This window comes from Camelina sativa, chromosome 5, assembly GCF_000633955.1.
Source record: "Camelina sativa cultivar DH55 chromosome 5, Cs, whole genome shotgun sequence".
NCBI classification, from domain to species: domain Eukaryota; kingdom Viridiplantae; phylum Streptophyta; class Magnoliopsida; order Brassicales; family Brassicaceae; genus Camelina; species Camelina sativa.
Genome location: NC_025689.1, coordinates 5,405,693 through 5,428,050, shown reverse-complemented (window position 1 = coordinate 5,428,050; position 22,358 = coordinate 5,405,693). Strand labels below are relative to the sequence as shown.

General features: G+C 34.5%; 2 protein-coding genes and 2 long non-coding RNA genes across 6 annotated transcripts in view; 2 read left to right on the top strand and 2 right to left on the bottom strand.

Moving 5' to 3' along the window:
- LOC104785639 lies at positions 1-2,124 on the top strand. Of its 3 annotated transcripts, XR_002037933.1 has the most exons (7): positions 1-196; positions 402-460; positions 699-1,077; positions 1,159-1,234; positions 1,334-1,451; positions 1,547-1,590; positions 1,881-2,124. It is a non-coding gene; the product is annotated as an uncharacterized LOC104785639 (long non-coding RNA). The 3 variants fall into 3 exon arrangements; XR_767386.2 differs by having other exon boundaries at positions 1,334-1,590; XR_767387.2 differs by having other exon boundaries at positions 402-479; positions 1,334-1,590.
- On the bottom strand, positions 7,167-9,081 carry LOC104785640 (the record flags this gene model as incomplete). Its single annotated transcript, XM_019245533.1, has 6 exons — positions 7,167-7,569; positions 7,774-7,923; positions 8,046-8,099; positions 8,425-8,589; positions 8,773-8,910; positions 9,004-9,081. Coding segments are annotated over 6 exons (957 nt in total), but the record flags the coding sequence as incomplete, so codon positions are not given.
- On the bottom strand, positions 19,252-21,394 carry LOC109133065. Its single transcript, XR_002037932.1, has 3 exons — positions 21,219-21,394; positions 20,006-20,062; positions 19,252-19,905 (listed from the first exon to the last, which is right to left on the bottom strand). It is a non-coding gene; the product is annotated as an uncharacterized LOC109133065 (long non-coding RNA).
- The window catches only part of LOC104785638, a 1,874-nt gene continuing 1,061 nt past the window's right edge, over positions 21,546-22,358 (top strand). Inside the window, exons 1-2 of the mRNA XM_010510892.2 lie at positions 21,546-21,719; positions 22,272-22,305. Of these exons, the coding sequence (XP_010509194.1) occupies positions 21,630-21,719; positions 22,272-22,305 (124 nt within the window). The 5' untranslated portion in view covers positions 21,546-21,629. The remainder of the gene's footprint in view (positions 21,720-22,271; positions 22,306-22,358) is intronic.

Sequence of the window (22,358 nt, the reverse complement as noted above, 5' to 3'; positions counted from 1 at the left end):
ATTCGGACTAATTGAGTAATGGAAGGATCCGTAATTGAGAAATGAAACCCAATTCCAAATACTTAAAACCCTAAAAGTTGTTTGCGACTCAATTCTACGGTTCAAGCCGAGGAGGCGGCAGTGAAGAATCTCTTTATCGTTTTTTCATTGGAATAAGATCAAATCTCGAGTGATGAAACTAATCTCAATCCTAGAGGTAAATTTGATCTGCTAGGTTTTGCTTTGTTTTCTTTGATTCCAAACGATCGATATTATTCTAGGTTTGCTTTGCTTCTCAACTGCCGTTGTTTGATCCGGTGGCTGGTAGGATACTACATCGGCTTTGTGGTTCATATGGTTATGACATTCTTCAGTGTCTTATCAGAATATGTGATTAAACTTATCTGCTGTTTTTGGTACAGTTGGCTTGGATAGAGGAACAAACACTTGACTAGCTTGATTTCTTTGTTGGGTCTCCCCGGTAAACTCATCTTAAATCCGTAAATTAATAATCCTTTTTTATCAATTTATATTCTAGATTTGATGTAAATATGTATCTGTGAAAAGATTGAATCTGAAATTTTTGTATGAAACATTAGTTTATGATCTTTTTATCTGAGTATGTTTTTTTGTTATGATGATTAGATCATATGAAGCATCTCTGATATTGGTTAGGCTTCTCAAATGTTTCTTCTAATTCTTTTATTGTGCATCAGCAGATATGATATGGTTTTGAAGGATGGACAAGTTTCACAACCAAATTTGTCATCTTAATCTCATTTGCGAGTTTCAAGCCAACCACAGGAGATTATTTGCACATTGCCAAACAGTTATCTTTTTCGATTTCCACTACTTATTAATCAGTTTGGTTGGCCCCATCAATGACATTTCCACTGCTCATTAAACATGCTTTCTCCATATGAAGTGATGATATATTTTGCTTTCTGGGAACATGTTTATTCTCTTGATGAGAGAGGGATCTTCTTCAAAACAGTGATTGTAAACAGATATCCTGATTGTGAATATATTTCGTTTTACACTTTATCAAGTACGGGGCTGAATGCTTCTACTGCTGCTGCCAATCTATCTAAAGAGAAGGTCAGTTGGGTTTTCTTAGTTTATATACAAACTTCCAACTTTGTTGTATTGGATCCGATTAGTTTGAATTCTGAAATGCAGGACCAGATGTTTGCCTCCAGTAGATTTTCTGAAGACAATGTAGACAATGAAGCTCTTTGCATTGCTGCAAACACTGGTAAAATTATATTCTGGCACTGCAATTTTTAAATTCTTTTTTTTTTTTTTCACTGCCACGAGACTAACAACTGAGGATTTTTTTTTGTTCTTTTTGTAGAACGTGATGGAAGTGGTTATGTGATACAAAATCATGGAAACAAAAAGAGTCAAAACCTATAAAAAAACATATCTATATTAGCCTGTAATGTCTCAGTTAATGCGAAGCTGCTTGCGATGTAAGTTTATCTTTCTTCTCACTTTTGGGACCAACAGATAAAAGTGACATTATTTTTTAGTCATGATTTTTCTTTATGCTGAGGAACCCTTGAAGGAGATGATGTTATGTTACTTGACATACCTCAACAAGTCAGAGAGGTATCAAACATACCTCAAGTGTGTATTCGTCTAAATCCTCTGCTTCACGAGCTCTGATATTGATTAGGCATAAAGAAACACTATGGGAACTGTTTATCTTTATTTCATTAGAGTCTAGCCATTTCAATCGTATGAGACTGCCTGCCTTAGTCACTCATTTTCGTTGTTACTTACATGTACCTCAATATTTTTAAACCAATATCACAGCAAGAGTGTTTAGAATGTCAATAACTTTTGGTTTAGTTATCTGGTCTCATGGGCGTGAATCCCGGTTTCTTCGTGGGTCACAGGCAGATAAGGATAAGAAGACGAAGGGATAGAAGAATCAGTAAGAGACATGTCGAATGGATGATATTAAGAAGAAATAGAGAAGAAGGAAGGAAGAGATAATGTGTCGGTTTTAGTTTTTTTTTTTTTGGGTAAATAACCTTTTATCGTATGTACTTTTTTTTTGAGTCTAAGCATTGTCATTTTTCCTTTTTTTAAGTAACCAACAATTTGGTTTCTCCATTATAATATTCATTTGGTAATATATAATTTGGAAATTTATAATAAATTGTGTGATAACAATTGCCAGTTTTCCAGCAATTTTATGAAGGATGAATATTTTATGCTTTATCTATGAATTTACTCCACATTTTAAACTACGTATATATCTTAAATTTAAAAATAGTGATAAATTAATAACAATTAAAACTCGATAAATCAATATATTTTTTTGGTCCCAAATTTTTTTAATGGTTATGCTTAAGAATTGGTAAATTAATAACTCCATAAATGAACTCTATACATTATACACTTTTTAAAAAATCATGAATATGTTTTATACTAACCAAAAGTGAGAGATGCTCTAGATAACATATTATATACACATACTTTAATCCATTAATTAAAAGTTTATAAAAGTAAACAATTAGTATAACTCATAAAAAAACAACATACTTTTATTTTCATTGCACACATAAACTATATATGCTAAACTGTTAGATTATTTATATATGCTAACTATATGATATATAGATTATTTCTAACAAAAATAGAAAGCCAAATTATATTGTACTGATATTATTGAAAAACTACAATATAATTAAAATACTACTATCTCTAGAATAAAAAAAAAACACTTCTAGACGATTTAAATATTTAATAAACTGTATGATATCGTTCCTATCTTATAAAATAATCTACGATATACACCTAAAACATAGAAATTAGACACTACATAATATATAGATGCAATAAACCATACATTAAGAAAATACAAAAATTAGTTACATATATAGTTAATCTACTAAACAAAATACATTTTGCTTTTTAAAAAAAATAATTAGGCCCGCGGTGTACCGCGGGTGAATATCTAGTTTATTGATTAATATCCGTACTAATTTATGGTAATCAAGAGGAATATAACAGATTTTAGGCTATTAAATAGGACTAGGTAAGACCTGTGCTACGCTGTGGGATATGTTTCTACATTAATTTCTCTTTTAAAATAAATAAAATTGAGATTTTAAAGGATTATAGAATTTAGTAGTTTGTTTTTGCTAAAATTTAATTGTATACTTTATGCAATATTTATATATAATGTTACCATTTAGTGACATGTGAAAGATAAATCTTCCTCTTAGCAAAAACAACAACATGAATCTTTTATTTTCTATCTTCTTCTATTGCAAATTTTATTTTACTTTAAGAAAAAGTAAAAATCTTATTTATTATTATAAATAATATTTTTAAAGTTCGGTTCATAAAAACTGAAATATTTCTTGGATCATGCGGTCGACGTAGTTCCATCATGAATTACTTATATTTACTAATGAATATATATTTATCATTATAAATATTTAAATAATTTCTTAGCTTAATTTTCCTTTATAGAAAAGTAGATATGTTTATGTTTTTTTTTTTTTTGGTAAACGGCCGGGGTATTACCCCAGATTTTATTAAAACAACAAAAGACAATTACACACTAATATGCCTCTGGCACAGACGACCAGCAACGTCTGCACGTAACAGATCGGCAACAGACTCTAGAACCGTGTTAAAAACATGAAAGAAAGCATAGGTGGGTAAACCATCAGCAAGGTGGTTAGCTTCCCTATACACGTGACGAAAACGGACTATCTAGTCCCTTGTAAGAAAGCCATGGCACATACGTACCAGGAAAGACAGCGGATGAGAGTCTCCTATCCCTGTCGTAAGAAACCCAACCACCAGTTGCGAATCCACCTCCACCTCCAAACGCGTAACCTTTGCCTCCCAAGCAAAACTCAACCCGTAATGGACGCTCCACAGCTCTGCCAACTGCTCTGAACAACGCCCAATACGTACTGCAAAACCACCACACCATTCACCCACACTATTTCTCAGTACCCCTCATGCGGATGCCATACCTGGGTTCCCCTTTGACGCTCCATCAGTATTGAGCTTGAACCACCCATGATCCGGTGCCACCCAGCCTATTTCTCTGACCACCCTTGTTTGTGCACTAGCCTGATTCCCCCTTAGCGACTGTGCCTTAGTCACATCCAACGTAAGCTTTTTTACAAAGGAAACCCTATCCTGCAGACCAGTTTCACCCCAAAGACATCACAACATCGCCATTTCCACCCCCACCAAGCGGCCAGTGCAAACATAGTAGCCCACTCCCCTTCACGTACGCTTGTACCCTTCTCCAAATTATGGTGCAGCCACTCAAGTAAGGACATTGTAAAAAACTCCCTCCGCTTGCTTGGTGGTATGATTCTCCTCCAAATTATGGTGCAGCCACCCCAAAGATATGTTTATGTTTTGGTATGAGTTATTTGTTTTGTATAGAGATTTAGAAGTGTAGAATCGAGTTTTTAATAAAAATTAGGAATCGGGTGCGTGTTGGAACCATTAATATATAATTATATATGTATATATATATATATATTATAAATTATTTTAAATATCTCAAATTTAAGTATTTCATTATTAATATTTTAAATTTTTTTGAGATATAATTCTAAAATAAACAATTAAATCATATTGGTACCCAAAATCTAAACAATAAACTTGGTTATAAAATGAATTCTATTTTATTTATATATGATAGATAATCACATTAGCAACATAAAAAATAAGATAATATATAGAGAGAGAAAAAGAAAAAAGCTGTTCACGAAAATCTTTGTCATTAGCTATCTCTTTTTTTTTCTTAAATATTAAAATTATAAAAATGGAAAAGCAAAAAGCCATGTGTGAATTGAAAAACCCAATTGCTTCTTCTTCTTCGTTTTTTCTTGCAGCCTGCCGCACTTGGTTGATAAACTGTTTAAAAAAAAAATCAAACTCTAGTTTTCATAATAATTTACGAATCTATTCGGAATTAAACTATGAAACAAGTTTTAGTCATTGACAAATGCTTTCTTAAATCTTTGGACGATTCCGATTCACAACTTATGCACTTCCAAATGAGAATTGTCGCTTCTTCTGCGATTCCAAACTCTGCTTTTAAGGAAGCGCGATTCCACCGTGATTCTGTACGGTTCCGGGTGTTTCCGATTCCGCTTCCGGTTCTGAAGTGAGAATTGATGCTTGAGTGATGATTCAGTCACTGAGGATTTATGAAGTAAAAGACAATGTGATGTGGCACATAGTTTTTAACTGGTTTAAAAATCTTAGCGGTATTAATTCGAATGTTTTTATTGGTTGTTGATTTTAACTGATGAGTCAAGATATGGTTCAATACAAAAGCTGATGTGTCAGTCCGAGAAAGAAACACCTTCTACTTTTATTGTATTGATTCGTATTACGTTTTAAAAGATTACATTTACTGCTGAAAAATATACTATTTCTTAAACCGAAAAACTTCAAATGCCATAATATACTTTGATAATTAGTTTCGATTTTCATTTCCATATTTAATTTATTGTTTTTTTTGTGCAATTTTCTAAAGACTAACTTTGTAAATTATTATAACTTAAAGAGCATAACCCAAAATGTACTTCAAAAATATTAATATAGATATTTAATTTATTGTTTTTTGTGCAATTTTCTAAAGACTAACTTTGCAAATTATTATAACTTAAAGGGCATAACCCAAAATGTACTTCAAAAATATTAATATAGATACTTGTTACACTAATTTAAATTAACGCCTCATAAATTTATTTAGTCAATAATTATATATTTCATCTAATACAAATATTTAATTATAAAAACAAAAATATTAGAATCCAGTCAACAACTAATAAATTTAATTATTTATGGTATTTTCTAAAAGTCTTTTTTTTTTTTTGGTCAAAATATTTTCTAAAAGTCTATTGTTCTAAAATCAACATAGAAAAATTTCACAGCCCAGCTGGTTTAGTTTCAGATTAAATTCGCAAGGAGTGGATTGGGTACATTTTCCTTAAATTTTAAAATAGTTAAAACTTATCAATGAAAGGGAATGTCTCGTACTCAATGGGTAATTAGAAGACGAATATTTGAGTCTTTTAATAATTTACAATTTCAACCATGGTCATAAGTCCATTCAGATACTTTAAATATGTAACATATGCATCGATATAAAAACTCTTCAGCATGTTTCACTATGAACTTCATTCTTGAACTCTCCGGTAGTACCAAAAAAAAAAAAAGAAGATAAATCATGTTATAAATGTTTTAATATATATGATAGGCATATATATGAATGTGATTTTTTATAAGCTAAAGAAAAAAAAAGAGTTGTTGAGGAGAGGAAATTGTAAGCTTTGATGATATGAAGTTGGAAAAAGAAGAACTTTGTCATTCCCCCACGTGTAGAGAGGCTTCCAATCGATCCTTCACAAGCTTCTCGTCGCCACTCCTTTGTTTTTTTTCTTTACACTTGTTTGTCTCCTCCGTCTGCATCTCACGTCCACATTTATGTGTACATATCCATATGTATATGTTTTGTATTTGCAATTGCAGCCGCAGGCACTTCTAAAGTACTAGATAAGCTTCAATTCTGGGAAAATGTGAGAATGACTTATATATATTGGGCAAAATATAATGAAATATATATATCATCATTCTAGAGTTACAAGGCATTGGCATTAAATCCTTGAAAAAGAGGAGGGACATTTCAGTTTGAGTCAAAATAGTCATTTCGGTACGTGTTTGGATCAGATAATGAAAGCATTGTTTAGTAAAAAATACATACATGGAAGTGGATGGTTGTGAGTTGTGACATACTATTAAATTAGACAAAACAGTACACTAAACCTGTGAAAGAAAAAAAAAAAAGAAAAAGACAGAGAAGATCATAAGAATTTAATAGGGACCAGGTTCTTATGTTGGTTGATTTCTCAATTGATATAATGGATAATGTAACCTGTTATTTCTTTTTGTGTTTTGAAATAATTTCAACTTAATAAATTTTTGTTACCTTTGTTTAACTTTATAAAGTTAATTTTTAAAACAACGTTCAAGTACGCTAAACTTTTCTTCAATAGTATTTTTAATAAATTAAATACTTTTCAGTTCTCATAAACAATATGGATATTAAAAAAAAGAGAAAAAAATAATAAAAATATAATTAGTTATCTTTTATTTCATATAATTAGTTATCTTTTATTTCTCTTGCTAATTGATCAGTACATAGTTGATTCATAGATATCAAGTACCACAATTTCCACCTGGTCCTCCAAAAGAAAATGATACTCCACTCGACTTCACGTAACCCCAATACGATAGTCTATAACATTGGTAAGAATCTGAATATTGTCTTGCTTTCTTATCTTCAATATCAACATTTTGGTATTTCCAATTCTTAACTTTGACATGGAAAAATTGTGAGCTTTTATGAGAATCTATAGTTGGAAAATGACCATTTCCCATTGGAGGACTAATTCCATTCGGAGAAGTAAATGTATTTCCTCCATACCGTATCAAAGAAGCTCCTTCGTTTAAATGTGTAAATAACTCTTTGGGCCAGTATCCAATTAATTGATCAAACACTTTTAGTACCCAATGTCCACTAAAACCATCCTGATAAATATTAAAACATAACAAAAAACAGTTAAACAAAATTTATAAAATTAAGTATATATGTGATTTATATAAGAAACATTAAAAAGAACATATATTTCTAACAAAAACTTCAAAAAATTCTAACGAGAATAAATTAGACTTCGAATATATTGAAGCATAATCCAAAAAATTATAATTAATATAAAGTTGAGAAATCTTTACCTGAAAGATCTTCGGTTGATAACCAATTATTTCTTTACCACCATAAATAGATGATCTATCAAATGAACTTCCAAGCCATGAATCTCGAGTAACAAGAATAAAGCCAGGACATTTTGTATTATAACATCCAGTTTTCTTATAACCATCTGCCTAATAAATTAAAATAGAAAAATCAAGGGTAAAATGTCATGCAAAAAGAAGGGTAAATGCAAACCCTTAATTATTTGTTTGCTATGTATAAAGAAACATAATAAAAAAATTAATTTTCTCACAGTCCAATATACAGTAAATCGCGTCAAACTATCACCATATAATCTTGGATGCACCTACAAAAAAAAATATACATGAAAATAACAAAAAAATTCAAAGTAGAAGTATGAAAATGTTTTTTTTTCATAAATGTATTCTCAAACTCAAATACATCATGAGTTTTATAAATACTGAATAACCACAAATTAGTTATATTCTTGTATTATTGGTAATTATCATATAGTTTTAAAGAATTATTTTAATTGATTATATGCTTATAAATATAATTAAATATGTTTATCTATTTTCATTATATATATTGTAAGTTTTAGTTCCTTATGTAATATTGCATGATTTTGTATAAATGAAACATTAAGTTTTATATATATGATAATAACTTACCGCCGAGCCAACTTGTATACTATTGAGTTGATCACGAGGTCCGTTCTCTAACCAAATTTGAACTTTACTGTACTGGTTATTTTGTAGAGTTAAATTATGAAGACTTATATAAGCTTCTGCTCCTCGATAGATGCTCCCATCCAAAACAGTCTCAATTGTTGCAAACTGTATATAATATAAATAAAAATGTTGACACTTTCAATATATTTTGCATGTATATTCACAACACAGGAAAAACGAAAAAACACTTTAGTGCATATAAACATTTTTATGTTGTGAATAAGATAAAATGTCATATGAGATGATATAGATATTTCGATAAAACCATGATAATAGAAGAAAATTTACATGTTGGCCAGGGTAGTCGAGCGTGTCGAGGTGAATGCTATTTGTTCCATCTATTTGCCTTAAAATTGCTACTGTTCCTTTTGGACAACTTTGATCATTTAGTTTATTCTTTTGACTTTCATTTGAGATGAAATGTTCCTAATACAAAACATAAGAATATCAAGATTAAGTTAAAAAAAAAAAAAGAATTACAACATTAGATTATTTTTTATTACATTAAAACCATCATACCGGAATTTTGTGGTGTTTCAGCATTGGATGTTGGAAAGCTGGTTGTTTATATATATCAACACAATTAAAATCCTGCAAAATCGATTATAATTTAACAAATTAAAAGTATTATTATTAATGAAAAAAATTCCAAAAATCTTATATAATAGAAAAAAAACAAAGTAGAAGTGATAGAATATAAACAAAATTAAAATCCTGCAAAATCTATTATAATTTAACAAATTAAACATATAATTATTATTAATAAAAAATTCCAAAAATCTTATGTAAAGATTAGAAAAACAAAGTAGAATATCAACACAATTAAGATCCTGCAAAATCAATTATAATTTAACAAATTAAAAGTATTATCATTAATAAAAAAATAAAAAAATAAAAGTTCAAAAAATATTTTGGTAAAGATTGGAAAAAGAACAAAGTAGAAGTGATAGAATCTCACATCAATGGTTCCATCGGCCCGTAACGTTAAAAACATATAAGAAACAAGAAGTAGCGCAAGATGTAAACCCATTGTTTAAGTTTTACTCTTCGTTCTCCTTTGATAATTCAAGATATATATATATATACCAATTGTGAGACAACGACTAATAAGTTTGTTGTTGCTAATCGTATTAATTAACATCTTATAAACCTACCAAAAGTGTCAAATACAAAGATTTAACCGTTCAATTAGGGTCAATATCGAATATCGAGTCAACAGTAATAAATTTGTTGATACTTGAAACAAAAGATATACTTTTTTTTTGGTAATGAATACAAAAGATATACTTGTTACACTCGGCTAATAAGTTTGTTGTTGCTAATCGTATCAATTAACATCTTATAAACCTACCAAAAGTGTCAAATACAAAGATTTGACTGTTAAATAAAAATAAATTTAGGATCAAAATCAGGTCAACCATAATAAATACAAAGATTTAACCGTTCAATTAGGGTGAATATCGAATATCGAGTCAACAATAATAAATTTGTTGATACTTGCTAGTTTTATCACTTCTCAATCTACCTTTAAGTGTCAAATACAAAAGATATACTTTTTTTTTTTTTGGTAATGAATACAAAAGATATACTGTTACACTAATTTAAATTAACGCCTAATAAATTTATCTAGACAATAATTATATATTTCATCGAATATAAAGATACCATAACTGTCCAATACAAATACTTAATTGTAAAAACAAAATTATTAGAATCCATACCATTTTGAGTCAACGACTAATAAATTTATGGGATTATTTTCTAAAAGTCTGTTGTTCTAAAATCAATATAGGAAATTTCCACAGCCCAGCTGGTTTAGTTTCAGATTAAATTGGCAAGGAGTGGATTGGGTTCGATTCTAATCAATGTTTTTACTTAGGGTTTGACCATAGGGTTGACTTATTTGCTTGTTCTGGAAGATTTTTGTCGTCTATATGCTGCATATCTTGTTCAATCGATTGTGTAATTTGTGTTTAGGCTCACATATACATGTAGTCTTTTAAGTCTATTTTATTGTTTCATTTGGTGTTTGGGTTCTTTCAGTTGTATAACCTTAGAGTTTAGTGTTCTATTTAGAGTGAGTTTCATTTATTTCTTGGGTTCCTCTGGTATTTGTCCTTAGGATATAGTTTCTTTCTTAATACATGTGTGTTTCATTTGGTCCTTGGGTTCCCTAGTTACAATCCTTTAAGGTATAGTTTTGTCCTTAATACATGTGTTTCATTTGGTCCTTGGGTTCCCTAGTCACAATCCTTAGGGTATAATTTTTTCCTTAATACATGCGTCTTTCATTTGGTCCTTGGGTTCCCTTAGTTACAATCCTTAGGGTATAATTATTTTATTAATTCCTGTGTGTTTGAAATGAAAGGGAAGCTGTTGAATGTGAAAGAAATGGTAGGTTTCTCCAAGGAATTGATATTGTTGCTCGACGAAATAAACTCTGCAACTGATCTGCATGAAGCTTTTGATATTGTCATAGTTCTGGCTGATCTTGGGAATGGAAAAGGTTAAGAGAAAGTTTTGGTTTCGAGAATGAAGTAGAGTATGTGTGTTTTATTTTGTTGTGTCTGTCATTGATATTTGGGATTGATTGTCGAGAATTGTCCTTGTTGTAAACACTTGTTTTATTGTCTTATCAATGCAAAACACACATATTGCTCTTTGCCTAACATGGCAGCCATCTAATTACAAATCACTAGAACGTGTCCGGTTCGAAAAGATTCCAAATTTGAACCATAAGCCACATCTTCAATTAGCATAAAATAAAAACAGTGATCAACCAAAATGGTCGACACAATGAACGGTTTTTAAAGCAAAATCCCGTGCATCTACACCAAGGATACAACAGTCATTTTTTCAAAGTAAAGCCTAAATCTAGAAGCATGGACAAAAAATGCTCAATTTCAAACTTTTTATGGGACAAAGGCCAAGTGGTCAATATCACCAGCCTGAAATTTGTAGACACGTTAACACTCCATGTAACTGAAGAAAACTTTTTATATAGCAAAAAGGAAGATATACAACACCTCTCAAGAATGTCGTCGTAGCTTGATGGTAGTCATGCCCTTTGATTCCCGAAGCTGAAGAAAGATAATTACTCAATATTATTACACAGTTTTGGCAGCACCAAGTTATAGTTACATCATATTACAAACAAGAGATTGGGGAGGAATGGTACCTTATTTAACACATAGATGTTAGCATACGAAAAGTAGACATAATACAAAAATGCAGGGTTGAATGCGTTAGTCCATTGAGCTGGAGTAGGCATGTGTCTAGTGGGACGTCGTTCAAGTTTGCTTTCATGATCGACCAAATCAAACCCAACAACCTGAATAACCAAACAAGAAACGAGCACAAAACCAAATAAACAATCAAAACATACAAGAGATAGCTGTTAGCAATATCAGAACAGAGTCTCCAAGAGAAGCAGAGCATTTGCTTGCTTCAAACCCAGCAAAGATGCAAAACGACGTCACCTTAACAAATGAAGAATTGGGCCGCGTAAACAAGAACATGAAGCCCACCAAGATTGAGCAAACTCAACAATTGACTCCAACGGCTATCTCCTCACCACAAGACAATAAAACCGTACCTGTGAAAGCGACATCAAGAGATAAGGTCGACAAGGGAAGGAGGTAGCAGTGTGTTCAGATCGTACAACTAAAGCAGTTTCAAAGCTGGCAATTGACCAGCCAACCATCAAGCTGTCTAATCGCTTTACAACCCTCGATCCAATATGTGTGAGCGGATCTTGACAAGTGTCTAAGAACACTAGGGTTTATGTTCAAGTGTATAAATACGTCAAGAGTGGCATTGTAAACATTTGAGCTGAAATAATAATACAAAGTTCCATCTTTTACAAAGAGTCTCTTTTGCTTTCATGGTATCAGAGCTCACTCGGTCTGAGCCTATGGCGAATCGTCAGGTAGGAACTTACACAGTTTCTACTCTAAACATCTCTAACTGTGTCACCGTTACTCTCACTAGTCAGAACTATGCTATGTGGAAGAATCAGTTTGAGACCTTCTAGCTGGTCAAGGTTTACTCGGGTTCATCAATGGATCCATCCCAGTTCCTCAAGCTACCGTCAATGTTCCTGGAATCAACGACACAACAACAGAAAGGCCAAATCCAGAGTACCAAAACGACTATCAGAAGCGGATCCGAACAGACTCTATTGTCAGATCTTGGCTGCTAGGCTCCTTCGCTGAAAATATCCTCAGCGTGGTTCTCAAGCTGCTCCACATCTTATGAGGTATGGACCACTCTTGCAAATCACTTCAATAGGGTCTCATCCTCTAGGCTGTTTGAGCTTCAGAGGAAGTTACAAACTATAGAAAAGAAGGATAGGACTATGGAAGTTTATCTTAGTGAGCTTAAAGGAATCTGTGACCAGTTAGCTTCGGTTGGTAGTCCTGTTACAGAGAAGATGAAAATTTTTGCTGCGTTGAACGGATTAGAAAGAGAGTACGAACCGATTAAAACTACCATTGAGAATGCTGTTGACTCTGTTCCTAGTCCTACTCTTGATGATGTTTGTCCAAAGCTTACCGGATATGATGACCGACTGCAAACATATCTGACTGAATCCTTAGTTACTCCACACCTTGCATTCGCTGTTTCTCAGACAAACGCTCCAAGTTACTATCAACACAACAATAGTAACAGGGGTTGTGGGAATGCTCGGTTTGGTCAAGGTGGCATAAACTCTTTTTCTACAAGAGGACGAGGCTTTCATCAACAACTCTCTAGCTCCACCGGATCTCAAAGTATGACATGTCAGATTTGCGGCAAGAATGGTCATTCGGCTCTTCGCTGTTGGCACAGATTCAACAATAGCTATCAGTATGACGAAGCTCCAGTAGCATTGGCTGCTATGCAAATCACAGACGTCACTGATCAGCGTGGACACGAATGTTTGCCAGACTCTGGGTCTTCTACTCACGTCACTCACTCCACGCAAGTCCTGCAGCATTCACAGCCATACACAGGTTCTGATACAGTTATGGTTGGTGATGGCTCCTTCCTCCCAATCACTCACACAGGCTCTACAAGCATTGCCTCCACATCAGGTAACTTATCTTTAAAGGATGTGCTTGTGTGCCCTGATATTGCTAAATCGTTGTTATCTGTTTCAAAATTAACAATGGATTACCCTTGCTCTTTTGAATTTGATGATGATCGTGTTCGTATAAACGATAAGGCAACCAAGAGGCTGCTGGTAATGGGAAAAATACATAATGGTTCGTATAGTGTGGGGGAACCAAAGCTACAAGTCTACTACTCTGCACATCAACATCTTGCAAGTGATGAAGTGTGGCATAGAAGACTTGGTCACCCTCATTTGCAAGTTCTTCAGCAGTTAGCCAAAACCAACTCCATCGTCTTCAATAAAATCACTAAGTCGGTGTGTGAAGCTTGTCAGCTAGGGAAAAGCTCAAGACTTCCTTTTTCTTCTTCTAGTTTTGTTGCATCTAGACTTCTTGAGAGGGTTCACTGTGACTTATGGGGTCCCTCTCCAATAACCTCTGTTCAAGGGTTCAGATTTTATGTAGTCTTTGTAGACAACTACTCTAGATACAGTTGGTTTTATCCACTGAAATCAAAAGCAGACTTCTTTTCTATCTTTATAATGTTCCAGAAAATGGTTGAAAATCAGTTTGATTGCAAGATTAAATATTTTCAGTGTGATGGTGGTAGTGAATTTATCAGTACTCAGTTTTTGCAACATTTACAGAACAATGGTATACAACAACACCTCTCATGTCCTCACACTCCATAGCAAAACGGTCTAGCAGAAAGGAAGCATAGACACATCACTGAACTTGGACTGTCAATGTTGTTTCAAGGCAGAGTTCCATCTAAATGCTGGGTTGAAGCCTTCTTTACTGCTAATTTTCTCATTAATTTGCTCCCTGCAACACCGCTTGAAGAATCAATCTCACCGTTTGAGAAAATTCATGCTAAAGCTCCTATTTATTCATCTCTGCGGGTTTTTGGCTGTGCTTGCTTCCCAACTTTGAGAGACTATGCTTCTAACAAACTCGATCCTAAGTCTCTCAAGTGTGTCTTCCTTGGTTATAGCGAGAAGTATAAGGGCTATCGGTGTCTCTACCCTCCAACAGGTAGAGTTTATATAAGCAGGCATGTTGTGTTTGATGAAGCAGCCTTCCCTTTTGGCTCAGTATATAGTAAAATGCATTCTCAAGGAGCTACTACTCTGTCTTCTGCATGGTACAAAGGTTTTCCTGTGTCACCAGAAGCCCCTTCAACAAGCTCTCCTCCATCGAGTGAACCAAAATCTTCGCTGTCTGCAGTCTCACCGAGCACTACATCTCAATCAGCTCCGACGCTGCAGAGATAATATATTCACTATGACAGTGACATTCCTGTTACTATCTACGAAGTTGGTGAGTGTTCTAAGAGTTCAGCAGACTCCACCCTTGCTCCTAACAGCGACTGTGCATCTCAACCTTCTGATAACAATCCATTGTCATCAAGTCAACATCACTCTGAAGTTGTCATTCCACCAATAACAATCAATGAACATCCGATGACTACTAGAGGGAAAGATGGTATAAGAAAACCAAACCCTCGTTATGCATTGATGTCACACAAAGTTGCGTATCCAGAACCAAAAACCGTTACTGCTGCTCTCAAGCATCCAGGGTGGAACAATGCTATGTCAGAAGAAATGGGAAACTGCAAAGCAACTAATACCTGGTCCTTGACTCCACCAACACCCGACATGAATATCCTTGGTAGCAAATGGGTTTTTCGAACAAAGTTCAATGCAGATGGTACATTAGACAAACTCAAGGCTCGTCTAGTGGCTAAAGGGTTTGATCAAGAAGAGGGAATCGACTATTTGGAGACATACAGCCCAGTTGTTCGAACTCCAACGGTCATACTAGTGCTTCAAGCTGCAACTGCTAGAAATTGGGAATTAAAACAAATGGATGTCAGCAATGCTTTTCTCCATGGAGATCTTCAAGAAACTGTTTATATGAGGCAACCTGCTGGCTTCATAGATAAAGACAAACCTGATCATGTTTGCCTTCTTCACAAATCATTGTATGGATTGAAGCAGTCTCCAAGAACCTGGTTTGATAAATTTAGTGATTTTCTTCTGGAATTTGGCTTCAAATGCAGTCTCCTTGATCCATCTTTCTTCATCCATGACCATAATGGAGATAATATTCTTCTTCTTCTATATGTGGATGACATGATTATTACTGGTAATAACTTGAGAACTCTTACACATCTTTTGGAGAAGCTCAACAAGCAATTTCGAATGAAAGATCTTGGACAGGCTCATTACTTTCTTGGTATTCAGATACAGCATTTTAGTGGTGGCTTGTTTCTGTCACAGCAAAAGTACGCTGAAGATCTTCTGGTCGCTGCTGCCATGGAGAATTGTGCTCCAATGCCGACTCCTCTTCCCCTGCAATTGGACAGAGTTAAAAATCAACAAAGAGACTTCTCTGATCCAACCTATTTTCGAAGTCTAGTAGGCAAGCTTCAATACTTGACTTTGACAAGACCAGACATTCAGTTCTCAGTAAACTATGTTTGTCAGAAAATGCATCATCCATCAGTTTCCGATTTCCAGCTTCTTAAAAGGATACTCCGATACATCAAGGGTACTGTCACAATGGGAATCACCTTTAGTCGGAACTCAAGCTTTGATCTTAAAGCCTATAGTGACAGTGACTATGCAAATTGCAAAGAAGGGAGACGATCTGTTGGTGGTTATTGCACTTACTTGGGATGTAACCTTATCTCTAGGTCATCCAAGAAACAACCAACAGTGTCCAAGAGTTCTACAGAAGCTGAATATCGATCTTTGTCTGAAACAGCATCAGAAATTAAGTGGATAAGCTCTGTTTTGCGTGAGCTTGGCATTCTATTGCCACACACACAGGAGCTCTATTGTGACAACCTCTCGGCAGTATACTTAACTGCCAACCCAACTTATCATGCTAGAACCAAACACTTTGATGTGGACTACCATTACGTTCGAGAGCGTGTTGCTCTAAAGACGTTGGTGGTCACACACTTTCCTAGAGAACAACAAATCGCAGACATCTTTACGAAGTCTCTTCCGATTGGTACCTTCTCATTCCTTAGAAGCAAACTTGGTGTAGGCCTTCCTCCCACACCAAATTTGAGGGGGGCTGTTAGCAATATCAGAACAGAGTCTCCAAGAGAAGCAGAGCATTTGCTTGCTTCAAACCCAGCAAAGACGCAAAACGATGTCACCTTAACAAATGAAGAATTGGGCCGCGTAAACAAGAACGTGAAGCCCACCAAGATTGAGCAAACTCAACAATTGACTCTAACGGCTATCTCCTCACCACAAGACAATAAAACCGTACCTGTGAAAGCGACATCAAGAGATAAGGTCGACAAAGGGAAGGAGGTAGCAGTGTGTTCAGATCGTACAACTAAAGCAGTTTCAAAGCTGGCAATTGACCAGCCAACCATCAAGCTGTCTAATCGCTTTACAACCCTTGATCCAATATTTGTGAGCGGATCTTGACGAGTGTCTAAGAACACTAGGGTTTATGTTCAAGTGTATAAATAAGTCAAGAGTGGCATTGTAAACATTTGAGCTGAAATAATAATACAAAGTTCCATCTTTTACAAAGAGTCTCTTTTGCTTTCATGGTATCAGAGCTCACTCGGTCTGAGCCTATGGCGAATCGTCAGATAGGAACTTACACAGTTTCTACTCTAAACATCTCTAACTGTGTCACCGTTACTCTCACTAGTCAGAACTATGCTCTGTGGAAGAATCAGTTCGAAACCTTTCTAGCTGGTCAAGGTTTACTCGGGTTCATCAATGGATCCATCCCAGTTCCTCAAGCTACCATCAATGGATCTATAGTTGGTACATACCGGCTTGGTACAGTTGTTGTTGCGCCGGTTTGGGACAAGGCTTGCACGGAAACAATCGGCTCAGGCCAGTATGCAGCCATTTTGTGGATTGTTTCGGAATTTAGATAAGAAAGTGTATACTCAAGGGAGAGAGAGATAAGGGGAATTGAAAGTTTTAGATGGTGGAAGAAGCAGGGACGAGTGGGGGGATATAAATAGAGAATTAAAAATAAATAAATAAAAATGAAATGTGAAACAATTAATGATACGATCCATATTCTTTTATTCCAGCCTCTTTTTTGCTATTGAATTTAGAGATCGACTTAGTAAAGTTTGCATGCTGAGCTAAGTTGGATGATAACATTAATAAGACACGTTTTTAAAAGAGTTGTGGATAAATGTCGACAATCTTGTTTTTTTGTGTCTTCAATGACTTTTTGAAGTGAGGAGATAGGGATCTAATTTCGGTTTTGAAGTGAGGAGATAGGGATCACAAAAGTAATACACAATTTGTCTTTACGAAAATTTATTATACAATTTGTGTTAATTTTATGTAAAATACTATGATTTAGTACAATAAATTTTGTATCTTATCAAATAAGCTTTTGACAATCAGTTGTTATTATTAAATTATATCTTATTAAATAAGGTTTTGACCTCCACCAACATTTGGAACACCAATCATAGAATGCCAACATTGAACAAAAACAGCCAACCCCATATTTAGTGATTGCTTCATGTTCATTATAATTTCTATAGTCGGGATCATTATGCATGTGATGCATAATTTAATCTAAATTATTGTTTTGATTGGTAAACCACAAAAGGAAAAACTATTTATATATATACCAGATTTTTTGTTTTGAAAATCGTGGTTTCATTACGTAATAACATTTCCGAAAATAATAACTATGAATTCTTTTCTGAGATCTTTATGTCTATCTCAAGCCACATTCAAACTTACCGAAGCATTCATTGTTAAAAGAAGTGTAGGTTAATATGTTGCTTGATGTGAGGACATTTTGAGTTTTAGTGAGACCTCAGTAACATATTAACCCCACATTCTTTCTTTCTTTCTTTCTTTCTTTCTGATTTACATTTTGGTAAGCCAAATTTTGTTTATTGGTTTTTTTTTTTTGGACAACATCCTTTATTGGTTAAAGTTAGTTATTTGTAGAACGATATTGTGTAGTATTCGTAAAACGGAACAAAGTTGTTTTCTTGAATTAATATTCTTGAACACTTCGAATTTTTTCTAAGAGTTCGTTCATTTGTAAAACATACAATGTTGGCGAATGTAATATTTGATTCTTTGAAGTATCGATCCAAAAAATCACCTTCATGCATACAAGAGACACGATAATACTAAGGAAATAATATTTTGGACTAATTCTGATGAGAATGTAGAGGTCAAGAAAACAAAACACAGAATTGATAGAAGTACCAAAACGTGCTAAGATCCTATGATTTTTGGGACCATTTTTAGGTCGTCTGTCTCTAATTCTTATATATTATTTATCGATAGATCTTTCTTTTTTTTTTTTTTCTTTTGATGTTGAATCATATCTAACATGGCAATACAATACGTGTATGCGTGTGACAATCCTTACCCACATAATTTTGTTTTCTCTTTTTTTTTTTTGTATTTATATTTTCATTTGGCATTGAAGACATCCTTTTGAATTACACATTCCATTATAGGAATACTTTATTGGGACATTCAGTTTTATAGAGTAGACCATCTCTCACTTGGAAAGAGTATGCCTAACCATTTTTTAAGTCTTTGTATATAATATATTTCATAATACTTTCAGTCATCTAATATAATAGATGAAAGATAAATAATATAATTTGGAATTGATTACTCAAGGAAATTTCAAAAATATAATTTGCTGAAGATTGCATGGAAAAGAAGAAGTGGCACTGTGGCAGACATTCATTCTACTATACCAACCTGTATAGTATGAAATACAATTATGGAGCTAAAGTGATATTCTTGTTTACAGAATTCACCAAGACACTTCCCAGACTCTATCAACAGTAATAAACAAAGTCAACCATAACTAACACATGCTACTCTATATGAAATCAACGGAGATCGGGAGATGGAGCTTTTACCTTGACGGAGCCACACAGCTCCGGCACAGATTTGAAATGTGCAGAGACACTCGAGGCGATGCACAGATTTGTTATCTCACCATGGAAACTACCTAAATCCAAAGACAAAAAAATGTCAAAAGACTATCTTTTGCAACACAGCCTATATATGGAAGTGCACAACTAACTGATGCATCAAATGACCTGAAAATGGTGGTAAAAGTGATTAGGATATTCAATTACCTCCTAAGAGAGTAATTTAACAATCTTCCAGCCATCTAAAACACTTGCTTGTTGACATTCATTCTTCTAAAGCTAAAAAACACTTGCCTGTTCTAGGAGCACTAGTCGACGGTGGCACAAAGTCCGGACTTTTGAGTACGTGATGCAAGTCGGTGAAAAACGCTGTGGCATCAGCTACCGGGAACAGCTCTGCTATCGCTGGGAATAATGAAACGGAACAAGGGTCAGAGTTATTCGAACCAAATCAGTTTTGCTGGATACAGGGAAAAGAAGCATTAGAATATCAAACTAGTCTTACCATCTTTCTTTTTCAAACAACACATGGTCACTACAACTTCATCGGACGTTGGGACCTCTACAAAAGATCATGAGTAAAAAATATGAATAAGGAATGTCTTCTAAATCCAGTTGTTTCAAGCTATAATTCTTAAACTATAGTTTTAAGAATTTCAATGGCTCAGCTCCCAAATAGAGTAAAGCCTTTAACTGACCCTTTGCTTGTCTCACTCAAGACTAGTTATATAATTATCTGTAACTCCACTTAACTACTTGCCACTAGCAAAAACTTTTAAACTGGTGGGGTTACAAAACTAACATGTCATGATTTGTGAGAAGAGCTAAGAAAACATGAACCAGGTTAGGCAAGAATGACAGAAACAAAAAAACTAGTAACCATTCTTAACAAGAGACGGACAAAGGTTTCTTACACAGAAGAGAGTTACAAAGATTGTTTTAAACTTAGAAACTAGAGAAGGGTTACAACAAGACTATTTTTTTAATGTGAGGAGTCGGAGCTGATGAAAACCTCTTGTCATCATCTCCAAGCTCCCCACTGGAGGAGGAGGAGAATCCATTCTCTCCTCCTCCTCCATTCTGGTTCTGGTAAGCTGCTCCTCCTCCATTCTGGTAAGCTGCTCCTCCTCCATTATTATCGAATGCTGCTCCTCCATTCAGAAGATCGTGGAAACCTCCATTCAGAAGATCATGGAAACCTCCATTCAGAAGATCGTGGAAACCTCCATTCTGCTCTTCTGCAAAGTCCACCTCTTCTCCAAGCTCCTCGTCTCCAAGCTCCTCCTCGTCTCCAACCTCCACCTCTTCTCCAAGCTCCTCCTCTTCTCCAAGCACGTCTTCCTCTTCTCCAAGCACGTCTTCTTCTGCAACACCAAGTGGTGCGCTTTCAAGTGGTGCAAGCTCAAGCTCACCACCACCACCACCAGCAGCAGCAATGTGCTGACCACCGAATTTAAAACAATAGCAAAAGAGAAGGCAAAGAAGAAGAGAAAGGGCAATAACAATGGCTGTTATTGCAATAACAAAGAGAACAGAAAGAACATCGCTAGTTCGGAAAGAAAACACAATGGAATTAGTCATTGTGTTGGAAAAGAAAGAGAGAGAGAGCAAGAAGAAAAACCAAAGAAGATGAAGAAGAAGAAGAAGAATTCTTCATCTTCATCTTCTTTTAAGAGCGAAATTAATACAAGAGAAGAAGGAGTAGCAGTAGCTCTTACCTACGAATTAAAACCACCCACCACCAAGAAGCAGAAGCAGCAGAAGCAGCAGGAGCAGGACTTGCAGGCGTAGGCTGGAGGCTCTGGGTTGATGAACTTCCATATTTGGGGTGAGAGAAGAAGAAGAATAGATGTAGAAAGAGAGAGAGAGAGAGAGATAGAGAGAGATAGAGAGATAGAGAGATTCAAAATTCACAGAGAGCTATGCTTGCTTCGCTTCTAACTATTATGGCGTAGGGTTTATTTTGACTAAAAGATGCAATCCCTTAGTCAATTACTAAGGCATGTTTATCTTTAGTTTACCTAATCATATAATAAATACAAAAGAAAAAAAAAAAAATTCCTCTAAACTCGATTTCTTTTCCTCTCTTCTCTCTCTCTCTCTCTCTTTCTCTCGTCTCATCAGAAAAAATGGAGAATCCGAATTGTGTCGAGAGTCAGTTTATGTTCAATAATGTCATCTTCTTCTGCGAACGTCTCCTTGCTGAATTCCCCTCTGAGGTAGGTATCCCAATTTCGAAATCGTATAGCTTCTATCACATCACATTGTTGTTTCAATTTCTGGTTGCTCTTCTGGTCTGATCCGATCTACCTAGCTCTAACCCAGAGTAGGCATTTCTCGATTTAGACGGTGTCGAGTTCTGGGTTTTTTTTTTTGTTCCGAGGGTCTGAATTTGTATCTAGAATTCTCATTTTTGTTCTTCTTCAATTTGACTGAAATTCATAATTGAGAATTTTTATTTTTGTTCTTCGATTTTCTCAATAGAGATATTAGCCAATTTGAGATTTGTTTTGACTTGGATTTTTTTCATGATCCTTAGTTCTTTCTTGTTCTGTGATTCAAGTGAGCAGCTACTTTTCATCATTATGCAGGTGAACTTGCAATTGTTATATCAGTACATGAGCGAGATATTTAAACAAGAAATGAGCCAGTAGAGCCTGATTGAGATCTTCATTGTTGGAGAAAACTTGGAATTTGATACTTGAACTTGCTAAAGTCACTTTGAAGATACCCATGATATTGAATTTAGTCTTCTGTCCCCGTTTGTGTAGGTTGTTCAACATTCTAGGCTTTTTGGCAGGAATGGTATGTATTACTTCTACTACACTCGCACTTTTTAAATTTGGTGTTCATATAAA